Source organism: Ruditapes philippinarum, unplaced genomic scaffold (genome assembly GCF_026571515.1).
Source record: "Ruditapes philippinarum isolate M1 unplaced genomic scaffold, ASM2657151v2 ctg1896_1_1_1_1, whole genome shotgun sequence".
Taxonomy (NCBI): Eukaryota; Metazoa; Mollusca; class Bivalvia; order Venerida; family Veneridae; genus Ruditapes; species Ruditapes philippinarum.
The window spans coordinates 1-20,955 of NW_026865882.1; the positions used below are offsets into that span (position 1 = coordinate 1).

Below are 20,955 nucleotides of genomic sequence, written 5' to 3' on the forward strand. Positions count from 1 at the left end.
AATATTTCGTTTGCATTATTATAAGTTATGCATATGGCTAAATAACGCTTTTGCATCGTTACTTTAGAGTTCTTTTATTTACTCCGTATTTGTCTTAGATGTTTTGCAAGTTAATTCTAAAGTAAATCATTGTTTTCGCATTCGGATGGTACGGCCGACGGATTGTTTAAAATGTCTTATTGTTCATACCGAACGACACAAACAACTTTTTAATAAGTTTCATAACAATAAAATAGATTGATAAAAAGTCCGCTTTTTTATACATGTGGTTTGTTTAGGTAAGGCTGAATCATAAGTACCCACTCAAAGAAGATGCTTTTCTTCGAGTACAATATTGATATTAGAAATTTAATGAAAATGTTAATTGTTATCATGATGAATCATTTGTTTTGTAAATTATTTCTTTTTTTTCTTTCTTTTGAAATTGAAAATAGTTTTGCAATAAAACTGCTGATTGCGACACTAGTTGTATTAAATGTATGAATCACATTGTTTTAAATGTACTAATCACAAAGGTTAAGCAAATCTTGATTCTGACAAAATAATACCTTCTTTCCATTCACAAAAAACATAAGGCAGGTTCCAGGACGTGACATAGTTGAACTTTAAATCAATGTAAGTGCGAGAAATATCTGTTTTATACTCCGTAGTCACTGTTTATAATATTGTCTGTATAGAGTACATAGAGTAAATGTATTTCAACCGCACATATTAAATATTCAAAGTCGATTGAGTAGTATAAGGTTCTCTTTGGTGCAACGACAGCGCATGCGCGACGCCATATTAGATTCTGTTTTAAGAATGTTATCATCCGTCTATTTTTAGAAACCTATTTTTAATCTCCCGGAAGTATAAGGAGCGGACTCGTATATTCGATCTAGGGCGTGAATCGCGGACATTGAAGGTCAGGTCCTCGGCCCTAGACGGAGAGATAAATATCATCATTTATAAAAGAAATGTCTGTAAATGAATACCTGCTTAACATTTTAATTAATTAAAGCAAATAAACTAGAATAAAAAAAAATACAAAACCTTTACGAATATAATTATTTCACACCTGTTATATAAATGATAATGGTATCCTTGTTCTATGTAAATAGTGTTTTATAGATTTAAAATATATTAATACAAAATAACATTGTATTTGGAAAAAGGTCTGACATAATCTTTTTGATCGTTTTACGATGTATATTAGCATCGTTAGTAGGAGTCAATTCGTTTGAAAAAAGGCTTAAAAGTACAGATATTTGCTACTCAGATGCAGATGTAGATCCGGGTTTGCACAATGATATCCAGTTTAGTAAAAGGCGGAATACCCAGCTTTATTTCTCATTTATATAAAAACGATAATCTTAACACATTTTGATTATTGTTTGTTTCAATTTCAATTGTTTCAGAAACTATCTCAGCAACGAATGAATACCTTCAATATACAATAGTGTAGATAAATATTTTTTTAATGTTAAGTCTGTTTAACTATGTAAATTGACAAAAGAATCTCTTACAGTGTGCCATCTCTAAAAATAAAGTGATAATTCTCACAAAATATAAATCAAATTATCCTCCCTTGCCTATAGCATTAATCTGAAAGTATGAAATCAAATTCAGATAATAAAATATACGTATCATATGTGACAATTGCATAAAATAACATAGGAAATATTTTAGTTAATACATGCGAATGCTACTATTACGTGCGCACGTGAAACATTTACGTATCAACGCAATATGTTTTACGTGCGCACAAGCACTGTGCGTTTAGTATAATGATTAAGTGACGAAGTGGTCAAGTCTCCTATCCAGGTATAAAACAGCTATCATATTGTGTTAATTATCTTCAAACAGGCTAGCTATATAAATTAAATTATCAACAAATTTACCAACTCTCAGCGTAATGAAGTAGGTAAGGTTGTGGTAAATATCAATGCAAGACAGCTAGACTCGGATTGCACCTTTTCCCAAAAATATTGCTTTATAATTATCAATCAGGTAAGAAAGTTTGTATCATTTATTGTAAAGATTATAAATGCTGTGATATTTTCTATTAACTTCTCTTTTTGTTTTAAATGTAGCTATATTTAGCCCTATTTAGCAAGTTGGTGCAAACTTATACGGAATGCATGATACTGTACACAGACTATAGTTAAGTTTGCATGGAATACTATTGCACTGCAAAAGTACTATGACTACTACATACTAAACACTATACAGGATAAAAATCACTATCAACCGTGCATGTACAACTAAATTATTAAATATCATAACAAAACTGCCTTTGTATCCCAATTCATTTTTCTAATGTAAAATTTTAAAAAAATATGGAAAGAAAAACGCAAAAAGTAAGACAACTTGTGAGGCTCGAACTTGTGATAAAATTTAATGTGTTTGACATTCTAATGACTTTACTACATGTACTAAATTTGCCATCAATACATTTCAAATTCTGTTTCTTATCTTACATTATATTCGCTTTGAAAACACTGTTTTACCTATTATATATATATAAGTTTGTTAACTTTAGTGTACACGAATAAAAGACTAGAAATGTGTCATCATGCCACGGATGCCCCCGCATGCAGCCAAAATTTCAAATGTTATAATATTTAGTTCCAAATTTGTTAGCACAAATTATTTTTTTCATTCTAAGTTCAAAGCCCTTAAAACATTCAATGTTAACACAAACCATTTTTATACAATGTTCAAGGCACTGAAATTATTCAGTCTTTACCATTTTTATACAATGTTCAAGGCACTGAAATTATTCAGTCTTAACCTTTTAAAAATAGCATATTGCATATTTGTAGCCAACATAATGGCTATATACATTTCCACAAAAGTATGAGTGCTGAAACTGAAAGTTCAAAATTTTTCCAACATTCAGGAAAGATAAGTTTGTCTAAAATCATTGAACCACGACCAAATTCAAACTTAAACTGCTTATTCCTAAGATGTATCTATATTATTTTCAAAGTGAAAGGGACATAACTCTGCCAAAAAATCATCGAACCATGACCAAATTCCAACTTGACCTGCGCATTCCTTTGACATATCCATATGTCAATTTTGAGTTGAATATGTAACACTGTTGGGTTGATAATGAACAGAAACTGTAAATTTCATATCATTTTCAAAGTGAAAGGGCATTACTCTGCCAAAAAATCATTGAACCATGACCAGATTCGAACTTGGTCTGCGCATTCCCAAAACATATCCATATGTCAAAATTTGAGTTGAATGTGTAATATTGTTGGGGAGATAATAAACGGAAACTGAAAATTTCATATTATTTTTTAAAGTGAAAGGGCCATAACTCTGCCAAAAATCATCGAACCATGACCAAATTTGAAATTGACCTGCGCATTCTTTTGACGTATCAATATGTCAAATTTTGAGTTGAATGTTTAATACTGTTGGGGAGATAATAAACAGAAACTGAAAATTTCATATTATTTTCAAAGTAAAAGGGGCATAACTCTGCCAAAAATCATCGAACCATGACTAAAATTTGAACTTGACCTGCGCATTCCTTTTGACGTATCGATATGTCAAGTTTGAGCTAAATGTGTTGTACGATTGGGGAGATAATGAACGGAAACTGAAAATTTCATATTATTTTCAAAGTGAAAGGGGCATAACTCTGCCAAAAATCATTGAACCATGACCAAATTTGAACTTGACCTGTATTTTCTCATGACATATCAATATGTCAAGTTTGAGTTGAATGTGTTGAACCGTTGGGGAGATAATGAACGGAAACTGAAAATTTCATATTATTTTCAAAGTAAAAGGGGCATAACTCTGCCAAAAATCATTGAACCATGACCAAATTTGAACTTGACCTGTATTTTCTCATGACATATCAATATGTCAAGTTTGAGTTGAATGTGTTGTACCGTTGGGGAGATAATGAACGGAAACTGAAAATTTCATATTATTTTCAAAGTAAAAGGGGCATAACTCTGCCAAAAATCATCGAACCATGACCAAATTTAACTTGACCTGTAATTTCTCATGACATATCAATATGTCAAGTTTGAGTTGAATGTGTTGTACCGTTGGGGAGATAATGAACGGAAACTGAAAATTTCAATATTATTTTCAAAGTAAAAGGGGCATAACTCTGCCAAAAATCATCGAACCATGACCAATTTCGAACTTGACCTGTATTTTCTCATGACATATCCATATGTCAATTTTGAATTGAATGTTTTGAACCGTTTGGGAGATAATGAACGGAAACTGAAAATTTCATATTATTTTCAATGTAAAAGGGGCATAACTCTGCCAAAAATCATTGAACCATGACCAATTTGGAACTTGACCTGTATTTTCTCATGACATATCCATATGTCAAATTTGAGTTCAATATGTGCAAGGGTTATTAAGATAATGAACGGAAACTGATGATGACGGAAGGACGGAAGGACGGAATGACGGAATGACGGAACAGGGTAACACTATATGCCCCTGCCATTATATGGCGGGGGCATAAAAATGTAACGTCACTCTCACATTATCAAAGCGGCCAACTTATCGCTTACACACGTAGTAACTAAAAAATTACTATCATTAACATATTTAAAAATGATTACTGTAAAATCATTATTATTCGTGGGGCACGAATTTTCGTAGTTTTTGTGGGTAAGTAAATCCACGAATTTAAGATCCGACGAACTTTTATCCCAACAAATATTTCTTACCCTGTCTCTGTTCTATATATTACAAACATGCGTCGGCTCTTTTCTGGCCAATATTTCGTGAAATGGATGTAAGTACAGACAGAAAACCAGGTTAGTGACATATTAAATCTGTTTACAATATTTAAAAAACTTGAAAAAAAAACTGGATTATATGTCCTCAATTTACTGTCGCAAATGTCGCATATACATACTTGATCGTTGTAGTTCACTAGGACTTGATTGTGTTAACAAGAGTACTTATTAAAATCGAGTAAATATGGGAACCAAGGCAGTGCAATAATTAGCGCCAATAAAAATAGTCAGTTTGCTCTTATTAATCTTAAAAAAAAAGTCTTTGATATTGATGTCGTAAGTACACAAAACTAAAGAAAATACGAACGCTAAAACTTAGTAAACTGTAAAGAAATACATATTTTTTTATACAGTAATATGTTTAAGAAAAGAAAACTAATGTAATAAAATAAAGTCGAATGCACAGTGAATCTATATCAAACCATTGTGTGTATTGTTGTATTTCATATATTCGATTTTTGCATATTAAAAGCAAGAATGTTTTAGCATTTTTAAATGCGCGGCAAAATCCTTATATCATATATGCCTTAATTGACATCATTTTATGAAGTGTGACATCATTCCGCCTAAGAATTTATTCTAACAAGATATAAAAGAGAACCTATTGACAATATATATACAGTGGGCAGAGATACAGCGAGAAAGCCAAGACCCATTTCAGCAAAGTTTCATTACTATAAACAAAGAGAAAATATAAGAAAAATTGCCTTTGAAAATAGAGAAGCAATCAAAAGAGCTGGGTATGGTGTCGGTATACAACAACCAAAAGAAATAAGAGAAGCTAGAAAAGCATTGTACCCCATCATGAAAACTGAAGAAGCAAAAGGGAAAAGAACATATTTCATCGGGAAGAAGTTATATATTAATGGAGAAGAATACAATGATACAACACCAAGATTTGGACACAGGACCGGAGGGCGCACTACTAGAGCAGAAAGCTCATATTCATCACATTAGGACAGTCGTCGGGATGATATTCGCATAATTTCATGGAATATTAATGGACTTTGCAAAAAGATAAGTGATCCAGACTTTATAGACATTATATCTAAGTACTACATTATAATTTTATCAGAGACATGGTTATCCGGAATACATTCATTTAATTTTGATATAAAATCGTTTCAATGTGAGCATTTATATGGATCTAAATGTAGAAACACCACCAAGGGTCGTTATAGTGGAGGAATATCCACTTTTTATAAAACCTTTCTTAAAGATTAAATTAAAATTGTGGAAAAACATAGTACTGTAATGGAATTATTTGGCTGAAAACAAGTAAAAGTTTACTGTCAATTGATGATGATCTTTACATATGTAATGTTTACCTACCACCTAGGAATTCTAATATATTAAAACAGTTTGATATAGATATTATTGATCTGATAGAACAAGGTATAGAAAAATATAGTTCATTAGGAATAATTGCATTAAATGGTGACTTTAATAGTCGTACAGCAGACGAGAGAGAGACTTCATATTATATGATAATTATATTGACAATGAAAATTTTGAACAAATTTTACCCCTATCTCTTAACAGAGCAAGTAAAGACAATATCTTAGATTAATCATGGTACTAGATTGATAGAATTGTGTAAAGCTTCAAATTTACAAATTGTTAATGGCAGACTACACAAAGATAAATCTATAGGGGAATTTACTTTTCATAATTTTAAAAACGGAAAATAGTCTGGTAGATTATTTTATCATTAATTTTAAAATATTCCACAAATATCAGATTTTGAAATTCTACATGTAAATGTAATTTCGGATCATTCACCTATCAAAATTGTTTTAAAAGGCAATTGTTTACATAACAACCACAAGTCACGTTATTGTTTCGGAAAAATCCCTTGTATTTATTGCGTTGGAGGACGAAATAAGCGTGAATCATTCATAAATTTACTACGCTCGCATAGTAGAGAATTTACTACACTATGTGAAAAATGTATTGAATACAGGTATTGATGACTCGATGATTTTTTTCACTGAAATAATAAAAGAATGTGCCATAGACGTATTGGGTAAACACAAAACATATTATAATAATGATAATGATTATAAGAGTATTTATAATAGGCACAATCAAGCAAAATGGTTTAATGATGAATGTCGTAATTCAAGAAAAGAATTTTCTAAAGCGCAAACAATTTCCTCCGGCGCAGAAATGATGCGCAATCACACCGGAACTATGTTGAGGCAAAATCAAAATATAATAAAACAAAACGCAAACACAAAAGGCTATACGCTATAAGAGAGGATCGAAAGATAGCAAATATGGCTAAATCAGAACCAAAACAATTTTGGAAAGTGATTAAAAAAACAATATAATAAAAATAATCAAGTATCAAATAATCTTACTGCAAACGACTTGCATGAACATTTTAGTACTCTTTTTGATTCACCGAACAGAGAACTCAATTTGTATATACCCCATCAACATGATGATTTTCTCGCTAATGATATCACAGAAATAGAGATTAGAAATGCTGTATTTTCACAAAACAATGGGAAAAGCCCCGGTAATGATATGCTCATTGCAGAAGTTTTTAAATATTCATATGATTTAATATCACCGTATTTACTTACATTATCTAATAGAATGCTTAATAATGCGGAATATCCAAGATTTTGGGATGAAAGTATAATATCACCTATATTTAAAGGGGGAGATTTAAATGACCCTAAAAACTTTAGAGGTATAACGTTAAGCAATGTTATGAGTAAGATATACTCACATATTTTAATAAATAGATTAACCAAGTGGGCAGAAATAAACGAAAAATAAACGAAACGCAGTTTGCATTCCAAAAAGGGAAGTCTACAATTGACTGCATATTTATATTATATTCAATAATTGCGAAAACACTTACCAACATAAATGGTATATTTACAATAGAAGATGTCAAACTTTTTTACTCATGTTCGCGGACGATGCAGTACTGTTCGCACAAGATCCCGCAACACTGCAGAGTATGCTCAAAGATTTACAAAATTACTGTAACACATGGGGATTAACGATTAACTCAAAAAAACCCAAAGGAAATGATTTTCGAAAAGGGTCGCCATACTAGTAATAAATTCTATCTTAATAACACTGAAATTGAAATCATTACATCATTTAAATACATAGGAACACATCTGTTTAAAAATAACAACTGGAATAGAACTCAAAAACGATTAGCACAACATGCAGCTTACTCTATGCATAATTTATTCATTGTTATTAATCAAATAGATTGACCCATTAAAGATAAATGCAAATTATTCGATAGCATGGTAGCGCCAGTGTTAAATTATTCTGCAGAAGTATGGGGCTTTCATGACGGTCAAAATATTGAGAAAATTCATACTAAATTTTGTAGAAAAATATAAGAGGAGTGAAACAATCTACTAACTTAGACTGTATATGCGGAGAATTGGGTAGATTACCGACGAAAGTTATTCGAAAATCAATTATTCTTAAATTTTGGGTAAAAATTCTATAATCACTCGATAACCATATCATAAAGTTAATATACAATATGCTCCGAAATGATACTGAAAATAATTTATCCTATAATGGAAATAATTGGGCATTCAAAATTAGAGAAATTTTAAACCAGTTAGGCATGACTGATTTGTGGCTTAACCAAAATACTGACGTAATAAATTTGACACAAATTAAACAGCGTATACACGATAATTTTACACAGTCGTGGTATTCACGCATTAATAACACACCAAAACTATGCTCATACTCTCTATTTAAACATTATTTCGTGTGTGAAAAATATTTAAATGAAATTTAAAAGCTAAATTTAGAATAACCTTATGCAGACTAAGAAACCTCGTCACATGATTTAAAAATAGAAACTGGTCGGTACATAAATACACCTAGACAAGATAGAACTTGTACAAATTGTAATATGCGAATGGTCGAAAATGAATATCATTTTCTTTTGATTTGTCCCAAACACACAGAAATTAGGAATAAATATTTAAAACATTATTACTTTAGATGGCCTTCATTAAGAAAATTTGAAAAATTATTATTAACAAAGTCATCTAAAGAATTAATTGGTTTAGGCAAATATGTTTATTTTGCATCGTGTAATAAACAGAGAAATTAAATTCTTTTTTATACTTCCCGTGCTAACTTTTATGTACATTTTATATTTGAACTTGTATCACTGTTAACATTATATATACTTTATAGCTATAATGTTGTTATAACATTTATGCAAGTAAAATGTTGTTGTTGTTTGTGTGTTCGTGCGTGCATGCGTGTGTTACCATGTTGCTTTATGTGAAATATAAGTCAAAATATGGAATGTCAAAAAATGTGTGATGTACAAAGGCTCAATACAGTTTTCAAGCGTTTAAATTTATGTATAACGAAATATAAATAACTGTTTCCTCAAACAGGCGTGATTTGTGACTGACCCATGCGATATCACCTTATGCGTAAAGTTTATCTTATAAACTAAACAAAGAGTTTTAATTTTCATAAGAAAAAAATATATAAATTTTAATTTGTCCAAATGAATATAAAATCTAATGTAAATGTTGAAAACTCAGTTCATGTATATACAATTTAAAATTTGGATAATCCTGAATAACGTAGATAAATAACCAAGAATATCAAATGAAAACCAAGAGTTGTCTGTCCTGAATTGCGAGTAAACTTCAACTTGCTAGTTACCATTAATGCTAAAACAATACAAACAAAACGTTTTAAAACTTCTGATTCGTTGCGATATTTTATATTCACTAGTTTTAAAATTCTTACACCGACAACAGGCTTCTGATGTAAGCTACGTATCAATGTAAAATTAAACATATGAGCCGCGTCGCGACAAAACCAACATAATGGTTTTGCGACCATTAGGGATCCAGACCAGCCTGTGCATCCACACAGTCAGATCAGGATCCATGCTGTTCGCTTACAAACTCTATAACAAGTAGAGAAACCGATAGGGAACAGCATGGATCCTGATCAGACTGCGCGGATGTGAATAAAATTGAAAAGAGCAATGTCTTTAAATTGACTAAATGTTTGCATCAAATAATGGGGATTTGTATAAAAATAAAAACTGCGAGTTAAAACAAGTTTTATACTCGTTGAATTATCAAGACTGAGAAACAATTTTATCTAAAAATTTATTAACCTATTTTTTAGAAGTACTTAGCAATTTTCTTTTAAAATATGTTAATCTGATAAATCTGATAATTTTTGTTATTATATCGAATAAATAAAAAATAATCTATTTTTCGGCTATCAATTTCATAAATTACTATTAAAATAAATAGAATTTGAGTGTCTCTTTTCGATATGATCTTTCAGCTTGGTTGCACATTGATTCGCACCCCTGATTTAAAGTGATAATTGAGATCGCTCAAGATTATAAAGTCCAGTCAGTGGACCAATCAAGCATATGGGGCCTCCGTGGCCGAGTGGTTAAAGTCATTGACCTGAGATCACAGATCCCTCACCACTGTAGGTTCGATCCTCACTCGGGTCGAAATCTTTCATATGAGGTAGCCATCCAGCTGGCTTTCGGAAGGTCGGTGGTTCTACCCAGGTGCCCGCTCGTGCCTGAAATAATGCCCGGAAGGGCACGTGGGGTCTTCCTCCACCAATAAAGCTGGAAAAAAATCGACGAAAAATCTCGGCGGGCGCTCTAGGATGACCTGACTTGAGTGTACGGTCGCCCATATTGGCCTTCCGGCGGCGACCTTGAATAAACGCATCAAAAACAAAATAAACATACATATGTCGTGTCACACACACTGATTAATCCCTTTGTACTACCATGTCAAGGGGCTGTAATACCTTGACATTTCGATGTTTAAATGTCGTAATTTTTCATTCGGTGTCCCAGTTTTCGGAAACTTGGGTTATACTTCAAATAAATTTTAACAAGTATGCGCCTTTCACTTTAATTTCCTTGATAAGCTTTGAAAAGCGATTCTCTGAAAATATTCATTTACATTTGTACTGCACAATATATAATAAAGTAAACATAAAAACATTCATATCATCAATGAATTATAAGTACAAGTTAAACAATAAATCAAATTAAAACTTTTGTGCCTTTAAATTTAAATCTTAATGTAAATTATTTTTTAAAACAATTGCATTTATTTGTTAAAATACATCAAATTACAGATTTAAACTGACGAGATTATCAATAACAATACAATTGTTTGATGGACTGGAGGGGGGGGGGCTTTTGTACTACCTGTATTTTTGATTGGCAGGGGGGGGGGGGCTTTTATCCTACGTGTAAATTTCATGGGGAGGGGGGCTTTTGTCCACCTAGTCATTTTTAGATGGGGGGGGGGGCTTTCGTCTGCGGGGGTGGGCTTTTGTCCGTTTCACCATTAAAATAAATAAATTACTTATACTGACTGACTGACTGACTTATACACACACATGAAGTATAAAGATCCTTTCACATTATCTGCAGATTTCATAATTAAAATAAAACTTTATCAGTATAAGAATATTTGGAGTATCGGTAAAAATTCGAAAGTCCAATTTAAAAAGTGATTTTACCATCAATATAGAATTTAGTATGTTCTAAACTTGAGTTTTTAAATCAAACTACGACAATTTTTATTTTTAAACAGAAATTTACTTTTACAAAGTCTGTTTTCAAGATGCATAATTTTATTTTAACCAGGGTACAAAATAATGTTAATTTACATAGCACGGCCATGTTCCCCTGTCCTGAACAATGTTCAAGTCATGAATTATGCAGAAACCCGGCTGATAGGAGACGAGACTCGGGAGATGATGATGATATTTCAAGAAATGCTATCTGTCATTTTCACGGGAGGGCTTTTGCCCACCCTATCATTTTCACGGGAGGGCTTTTGTTGTCCTTGTCATTTTTGGACGGGAGGGCTTTTGTCCGAGAGGGCTTTTGTCCGTCTCCCATTTGGAATAATTTGACATCATTTATCAACAATACATGTGCGTACACACCAGTCACATCCATCTGATTCTAGCTTGTTAACTTAGATATAATTGTTCTGGCGGCAGGCTACTTAAAAGTTTACTTTAAGATAAATCTTAATTGTGTCTTGTTTAAATGACGAATTCCGCCAAATAAAAGGATAACAACAACACCACGCTGCAAAAACATTAGAAAGAATACAGCAGCAGTTATGTCTGTTTCATTTTAATATGTCGGGGTAGAGTCTTTATTATATCTGGAAGAAAATCACATAGAGACTCGGTTATGAGATCACAATGAATTCCCTTATCTCGTACATGAATTAAATTAGAAATTGTCAGAAAAAATACCGTTAAGACATTCAACACCAATTGCGCTAACTTACCTAATCGGAGAAAATCGACACTCAATATACCCTGCTGCGTTTGTGATAAATATCCGGATCAATATCCGGCTTAATCAGTATTGTCTTCGATTATGGCAATACAGCACGTGGCTATTACACAATATTATGTCATAAGTGAGACCGCGCAAAAAGAATCGAAATTGGGGAATTCGGAACTTCATAAGATTTCTATTCAAAACTTGTGTACAGAAACGCAAATCTTTGTTTCCTGAAATAAAAGATTAAATAAATAAATAAATAAAAAATGATAAATAAGAAATATTTGAATAAATGAGTAATGAATAAATGAATATATGAATAAATGAATGAATGATTGGCTGATTGATTGATTCAATGAATGAATGAATGAATGAATGAATGAGAAACATTGTTGTTTTTTTAACATATGCAAGTACATGTATTATATTATGCATAGCCTATTTTGTATAGGACATATATAAACGTTAAATTTACATGTTGTGTCGACAATTTAGAAGCTAGAATACCGCGTTTGCATGTTACAGGAGATGTACGGGACCGTATATTATACCAGTTACATTCTTTCTGAGGTGTCCCTATAAATCACTTTTATCTCATTACATTAAACTTAACCTGTGAATAAATGTAATGAAGATATCCAAGGGACCAATTAAGTATATTCAAAAAACGCCTTCATCACGTGTCAACAGCCGTTAAACCAACAAGGCACACATTGTTTTATCCAAATATTTTGTACGACTCCGTGACTGAAACCAAGAATGTCAGTAATGTCCTCCACAGAACCTTGTCGATCTTATAAGATAACGTGGTTTACCCGTAAAACGTTGTTTCTCACACTGAGACTTGTTAACAGTGTCTCGTGGGAGTATTAATATTTTCCACGCTACAATACTTACAAACAAAGTAAAGGTTAAGTTTGAAAGAAAGAATAGATATATAAATTCAAATTTGACATGGGCATTTAAACATGCCTCGCAATGCGCTTCTGTAGTAGACAATCAGGGATATTAACTTTTCACAAAACAAGTTGAGTAATACTCGGATTATTGCTTAAAATTTCGGACATTTTTGTCTAAATGGTAAGGAGAAGAACTGGTCAGAAGAATAAGAGTGTTTTTTTTTGACAACAGCAGATGGAGTTTTCCCAATGGCATTTAGCACGCCAACATTGACATGATTGATGATGATTCCGCGTGGGATTTCCTATCAGTCAATGGCAGCGTCGCTACTTTATTGTAAAGGGAAGAAGTTTAATATGATATTTCTAAATTTCTACTTGTTGAATGGAACAAAAATTATGAGATCATTGTTCCAATCTCCTTTATTTACGGAATACATACTAACTGTTCTCGTAATTTGGTCGAGTGAAGAAACAAAAAGGGAGACTTGGTGTAAAACATGTTCAGTACTATTTATTTCACATTCCATCAAAATAAATAATAATTTATGTTTCAAGTTTTTGTATATTATATTATATATTATAAATGCATTTGGTATAATAACACAATTTTATATAAAAAAAGAAAAACACGTCAAGATGTTTGATTTTCTTTTTGTATTTACCTTGGAATTTTACCTTCTCTATCAAAAAAGCAGTTTTTAAATAAATATTGCCCGTTAAATTTTCCGAAACAAATTATATTGCAAATTTTTTATATCGGGTATGAAGTTTTGTGTCCAGATTCTTTATTAATTTTCATGAAAGTTTTTAAAAGGTATTTATAAGTAAAATACAATGTTTTTTTTAAGTAAACAAAGAAAATAATTTACAAATTGCATACGACACTGACAACCAATGTAAATAACTATAAAATTATCAAAATATGCAAAACTAGCTCTTACGGCGTTAGTAACGAAGTAGAAATATGATGAAAAAGTACTAAAATCGGTCATTCATTGCGCATAATATGGAAATTATTACTTTTATCTTAAATATATTTACTTTCCTTAAAATCTGAGAACATTGTTCTCAAGTTAAATATTCTTAAATTTTGCCTTCTCTGGAGGCATGCATCTTTATGAGACATTATACAAACATAATTCGTTAAATATAGAAAATTGAGGTAGAGAAAATGAAACTGAAATATTCTGGCTGATCATTAAAATTATAATTGTACACATGACAATATTATAAGATATCTGTTAGACTATTTTCGTGAATATAATATTGTTACTATCTCATTCATATCGTCATTCAAACATATATCCAAATGAATCAATTCATAAATCCAACAACATGTTTCTCTTCAGTTATAACTTAATTTGTTGACCGCAAGCTTCCTGAATTCTCTGTACTGTTGCTGGGCAATCAAGCCTGAAGTATCCAGTTATACCGATCTGCGCACGCGCAGATTGTATTGCTGCCTTTATTGCAGCAAGGACTGACAATGACAATATAAATGGCGGCTCTCCAACTGACTGAAAAAGTAACATTTCCCTTCAATTAAAAAATATTGAATAAAAACGTTATATGTGTATTCCAGTTTATGGTAAGATTGAAATCGAATTTTACTATCACAACAATTAGGAACCTTTGGAAAAGAAAACATAGTGTAAAAACTGATATATCAAAAATAAACCAAGAAATAAATAAAATAAGTTTCACTTTATTTTTATCAAAAAAACATTCCTCTTAATATTTTTGTATTATTGAGCTGCTTTTTAACTCATGTACAATGCTTTGAAATCAAGTTTTTTTTTAACATTTGTTGTAAGTACAAACCTTTGAAGAATAGATATTTGTAACTATATCGTGATTTTTCAGCAATTTGACAACAAACTTTCTTGGAATACTTTTTATATTAGGTATTTTGTACCCGAGTGGACTGCAGGTGTTCAGACGACCCTTTTCATCTATCTCCATATTCTCCGAGGTAACCATACCTAATCCCTACAACAAAGAAAAAAATTGTTGTCTTACAATGTACGAATGATTCAGTAACACAAAAGTTTCTTCTAAATCAGCAATATAACAATTACAAAGACAATGATGTGCATTTTAACAAGTGTGCTTCATGTGAACTTTAAGACAAAAAATTTTACAGTTAATACCTGCACAAACGCGCCTTCAATCTGTCCGATGTCAACTGCAGGGTTTAAACTTTTACCGCAATCAACATACAAATTCGATTGAAGTACCTAAAAAAATGAGATGTTTTCTTTTACTTTATCTAAAATAAAGGCAGTCAGTATCAGTTTAATTTCGTACATATAATGATCAAAAATGACAAATTCCTCCATATGAATATGGTAAATAAATTCTTTTATCATTTGTCTTTAATATAATATGATTTTTCGGTCACTGTGGACAGTGCAGCTGTATTTCAGCTGTCCACCAAGCGTATCGATACTTAAGACTGGTCAATATAGAGGGTGTATGTACAAAGGTATTTGACCATTCGACGTACTATAGGTTCACTACACACAGACGCCCACTCACCCCGCCCTCGTTTTGAGATTATACTTAAGATTGTATATGTCATGCTGGACTTTGTAATGTCACAATCATGTTTAAAAAAATGTATACTTTAAGGTTAATCAACGGTATTGATTAATGTATATTTAATATGGAAATTATCTTTGTTTTGTCTTTTTCAGAGTAGACAAATTTTTGTTGTCTTTTGATAACGTTGCAAGGAAGGATGCTTAGTTTGAGTGAGTTTTGTGGTTCTGACTTTGAGGTAACACATTTGTGTGTATTAAGACATGTTATTCCTTACGGTGCACTGGAATTACACGGAACCACAATATTTGGAATGTTCGGATCGACGTCATGGGACATTTATACGAGTATATGTTATTATTGTTAAGTGCAGAGACACTCCTCACTAGTTTAAAGTGATTTTTTTAAGTGTCGTCGATCTGTATGAATGTATATTTATTAAATTGATAAATTAAAGAGAACCTGTAGTAGCCACTCCTACATTGTCTTCCTTATTTATATTTTATCCATGTAGAATATTAATTATGGAGTTAAATGATAAATTATTTATGTTTGGCTGAATGAAATGAAAGAAAACATAAGAAAATTACAATTTACTCTATATAGTTATTAAGGATATATGTGCCGTCAATCCACTGTTTAAAGCTACATGCATCCAGATGAGTCAAATATTTCAATAAAATCAAAATGGAGAAAAATGTACTAAGATGTAAGAAAAAGTAAAAAGTTTCAAGATTCAAATAATAATTTACATATTTTGCGATTAATTACTGATTTTTTTAGTATTTACAACTATATTTCTACTGCATTACTAACGCAGTAAAGGATTTTTACCACTTCTTGGTTATATACTTGGTTTGTAAATGCTATTGATAATGTGTAAATTGCTTCCTTTTGGTTACTTCACAATATTACACACTCAAAAACATTTTCGAAATTTTCATGAAAATTATGATGAATCTGGAGGTGTGCTACTTTAACAAATTTTTCCCCCTCGTCACATGTAACTTCTACATCAAACATTTTGTCATTAAATAAACGTTTGCTTCTTGTGGGGAAAAATATTATAATTGTCATAACTGATAATTATATTAATGGTACAGTTTTTATAAGATATGTGTTGATATATGTTTTTGCAATTGAGTTTATATCTATATGACTCACTTGGCTTTCTCCTGTAAGCACATCAATCTCTACCTCCGAACATGCCACTCCATAGGTAAAATAATCATATACACCATTAGTTTTCTGTCTTTGTGGACTGAAGTAAAAACATATTGGCATAGGAAGTTTGTAAATGAAATCTTACGAAACAGCTGATGAACAAGCAGTCGGTGGTCCTAATCAGATGCTGATCGTGTCTGAAATAATGTATGACGGTGTTGGTGAAGGCACCTACGGCCTTCCTCCACCATTAAATCTTTATAGACAAGACGCCTAATTACATAAACATTGTCGGTGTTATTTACAATCAATCAAAACAAAAGATTATATGTATTTGATAACACTATAGTGACGCTACTGACCTTACCAAAATTACTGATCTCGTCTTGGCAGTATTCGCCATGTTTGTGAAGATATAATTTTGTAAAAGAAAAAATGAAATTCTGTCGAATATTATATTCCTAAATGTCATACAAATTTTTCATCACTGTCGTCGTTTAAACTGTTAATAAAATCGTAGAGATACCAGTAAAATCCAGTTGCCGACAATTGAACTCGTGAGAAAAATGCTTTGAAAATCTGGAATTTAAGAATAAGGAAAAAACGCTATTTGAAAACAGATAAGTTTTAGATATTGTCTCATTAGCAAGCAGTGAGCAAAAATAAAACGTTAGGTTAAGAGCTAGACAAACTCTTGCAAAAAAACATTATAAAATGCCGTTTGGAAAACGTCAAAAACATCAGAATAACATCAACGATTATGTAAAAGTTGCAGATGTGAATTTAATTGATTTATCTTAGCAGTTTAAAGATTGCTAGTTTTATTAACATTGATATCATATGTGTTATAGTGTTATAAAATTGAAACATTTAACTTATGAAAAAAAAACAAATCAAATTGATTGCTGTTAAAAGTATGCTTTCGAGCTTATGCTTCCAATCTTTTGACAGCTGCTTCTATTTCTACAAATATTGACCTACTGTTTTCGTTGGCATGTCCCATTAATAAAATGGAACGTAGGTATACAAATGAAAAATAGAAAAAAAACCGAACCAGTTTCTCCCATGTTGCATCAGGCATCACAGTCTTCAATGGGATAAGTCGTTTGTTCAAGTTTTCACAAGCATCCTATATAATTCGAAAATCTATTTATTAAAACGAGTATAAATGTAACGTGATCTCTTTTTCAATGTTTGCATAAAGAGTTATTGAAAACTACAAGAATGTCCATGAAACGTAAATAAAAAGATAAAATACGTTTAAACCAGTCAGTTTATAATATGAAATGATAATTAAGTTATTTCGTTCGACCAAGAGCTAAGTTATTTCGTTCGACCAAGAGCTACAATAGATCACTCATGGTAGTCCTCTCCTTTGCTTAAACAATTGCAAGGCTCAAAAATACATCCTTAAATATTGAGTATTTAAGCACGTGCTACCTTCAATGTTTAAACTAAACTGAAGTAATGTCTGAAGGTTTAAATCTAATAAATTTGTAGAAAGTATTACATACACTTAATTATAATTTCTTTCAAAGAAAATATATCAACTGAAATAGAATGTTATGATTTATTTTAATTAAAAAAAACATTCTTTCTTTATTAAATAAAATCCATAAACTGCTTAATTGCCTGGTACACGATTTTGAATTTTCACAGTAAGAAAAAGCATGTTATTTTTGTTTAGAGTAATGAGTAGCTGGATTTCGATATATATATATTTTTATATCAAATTTTAAAGACAGACGACAGCAAACATTTCTAATTCCTAATAGTTTTCAGTGTAAGAATAAAAAAATACTTTTCATGTTAATCTTTAGTTAGTTCAATTTTAATTTACATACTTTTTATACTTATAAGCTGTTTTATTATACAATGTTTGTGGAATATTGTTCACTTGTTTACCAATCAACAAATAGATAAAAGTAATTGAAAACAAATAATGTTACAATACTAAAATATATTTAAAAAGTTAATTATAATTCAAATATAAAGAAATCATTATTTGATGTTTTTTACATCTGGCACTTATATACGTTGGAGATTTATCACAATCTACATTTGTTTTCCACGATTTTCTATAATACTCAATATATGATAAACATGATCAACAAAGAAAAACGGCGTTTCATGAACGCAATCCCCAAGCGACCCAGCAACAAAAACTAGAGGCAAGGAGTCAAGGAGGACCCCAACAAAAACAGGCCTGGGTGCAAAGCAGAGCTCCTCAATCTCATAACATAAGCAAACTTGTTACCTTTACGGCAGGTCCATACAGGTCTGTGCCCATGCTCGCAGCTGTAACCATGGTATTCGGAATTTCCCTTGTACTGCTTCCGATTGTATGAATCTTTTCTTTGGGTATTCCCAGCACTCTTGATGCCATCTAAATACAAAAAGTCGTGGCTTCATAAACGCATTTTTGTTTGTTGTAAAATTTCTAATCATAAACAAAATACTTTTAAAGCTAGTTTATTGCATAATTAATCATAATCATAAACAATAAATAACGATTAATTTATTTCTTTTTCAATGTTAAATAAAATTGCATTAAAATCATCTTTTAGTTGAGCAATTTGTAAAGATTGAAACATGAACGCTATTATTTTCAATTCAATTATGATATAAAATCTGAAAATGTCATTTATTTGACAATATTTTGTTTTATGTTTGCATGTTTTGTACAGAAAGAAAAAAATTAAACTTAACTCTTTCTTTGAATACTTAGAGCGAATTTCGTCCGGTTTCTTTTTAAATACCTGTATAAGTTTCGTGTTAAGACCTTGTCCCATCTCTATTCCACCATGAGCCACCAGCACCGATCCGTCAGAGTAAATATTCACAAGGGCTGCACCCTTTACATAAAAAATAGTGCATTACATTTTAACATTGGATGTCTGCTTTATCATTACTAGAATTAAAGCTTAAAGTTGTATTTTGATTTGTACAGAAACTATGTCAAAGCAAAAATTATGCGTGTACTGATAAAACCACGTGAGCGAGCAAACGCCATTGTCAAAACGTAGATGTTAATGGCACAAAATGCAAAAATAAAAGTGCAAAGACCATCTTCTGTTTTCATTCCGGATTTGAAAATATGCCAGTACACATTTTCTGAACAAAGAAAAAGAGAGAAGTATAACATTACCATGAATTCTTTTAACAAAAGTAAAACTTTTTTACTATAACAATTGAATTACTGATAATAATCTATACTCTGATTAAAAACCATAATGCTTTTGTTGTTTCTGACATTGTACTTTGTTATTTTGATATTATATATTTTTCTAATTACAATATGATTTTTACAAGGATATCTTATATATTTTATGTTACCTGATTAATAAAAGACTCGGCAAAGCCAATTCCATATTTAGAAGCCGTCATTGCAATGCCTCTTTTCTTCCACTTATTGTTCCTTTATGATAAAAAACAATTAAAGATACAATCGAAACATGTTGTTCTAGAAAAGAGACAAATTGAAACAACTTGGAATAGGTTAAAAACTTATGTGAAAGGACCCATTAATTATGTTCATGTCACGGTTTAGAACTGTTTGCTATTTAGGGGAGAAGAAGCGGTCGGAAAGCTCAGTTGGTAGTCGCAAAATGGTCTTCCGAGGATCCCATGTTCAAGTCTCAGTCAGGCTGCACATTTCCTCACCCAGTGACATTTCACGCCTAACGGTGGGCCGTGAAGATATAGCTTAGAAATTAATTTACATGGCTACATAAGCTTGATTAATTCAAAGCCGATTTTCAATATTACGTGGGAGTAAGTCACTGTTTAGAACTATGCACTATTTAGGGCAGACTATGTCGGTAGGACAGCGGAACAATATTCCGAGGGTCCTTGGTTCGAGTCTCGGCCAAGCTGCACATTTTTCTCACCCTATGATATTCACCTTGCCCGGATACCAGTCTTTTTAGTTTTTATTAAAGCTTTTATACTTAATGCGATATACACAAAAGCGAATCCTAACAAATATCTTTTATCACAGCTAGAAAATTTAAATACATACTTGTTGAACTGCTCAATGTCTTTAAGTCGTTTTTCATAAGCACTATCAGATTTACATTTTTCCCATAGCTCAGGTATAGTGCATTTCACAAGTTTCATTCCATATGACGTAACGGTTCCCTCTTGACAAAGGCTTATTTCACGAACCTGTGACATTTATATGTAATCATCCTTTAAAAATACAGTTAACGACTTGAGAAACACATTTTAATATGTGTAAAAATCG

General features: G+C 31.4%; 2 protein-coding genes across 2 annotated transcripts; both read right to left on the bottom strand.

Annotated features, from left to right (window-relative positions):
• Nucleotides 1–14,169: 14,169 nt before the first annotated feature.
• On the bottom strand, nucleotides 14,170–16,997 carry LOC132730642 (xanthine dehydrogenase/oxidase-like). The gene is made up of 4 exons (XM_060716616.1): nucleotides 16,710–16,997; nucleotides 15,155–15,241; nucleotides 14,826–14,993; nucleotides 14,170–14,521 (listed from the first exon to the last, which is right to left on the bottom strand). The coding sequence occupies exons 1-4, from the start codon at nucleotides 16,827–16,829 to the stop codon at nucleotides 14,354–14,356; spliced, it is 543 nt and encodes a 180-aa protein (XP_060572599.1). The 5' UTR covers nucleotides 16,830–16,997; the 3' UTR covers nucleotides 14,170–14,353.
• An 11-nt stretch (nucleotides 16,998–17,008) lies between these two features.
• On the bottom strand, nucleotides 17,009–19,964 carry LOC132730647 (xanthine dehydrogenase-like). The gene is made up of 5 exons (XM_060716622.1): nucleotides 19,926–19,964; nucleotides 19,469–19,564; nucleotides 18,967–19,095; nucleotides 17,764–17,838; nucleotides 17,009–17,288 (listed from the first exon to the last, which is right to left on the bottom strand). Exons 1-5 carry the CDS (start codon nucleotides 19,962–19,964, stop codon nucleotides 17,178–17,180), a joined length of 450 nt encoding a protein of 149 aa, XP_060572605.1. The 3' UTR covers nucleotides 17,009–17,177.
• Nucleotides 19,965–20,955: the final 991 nt, after the last annotated feature.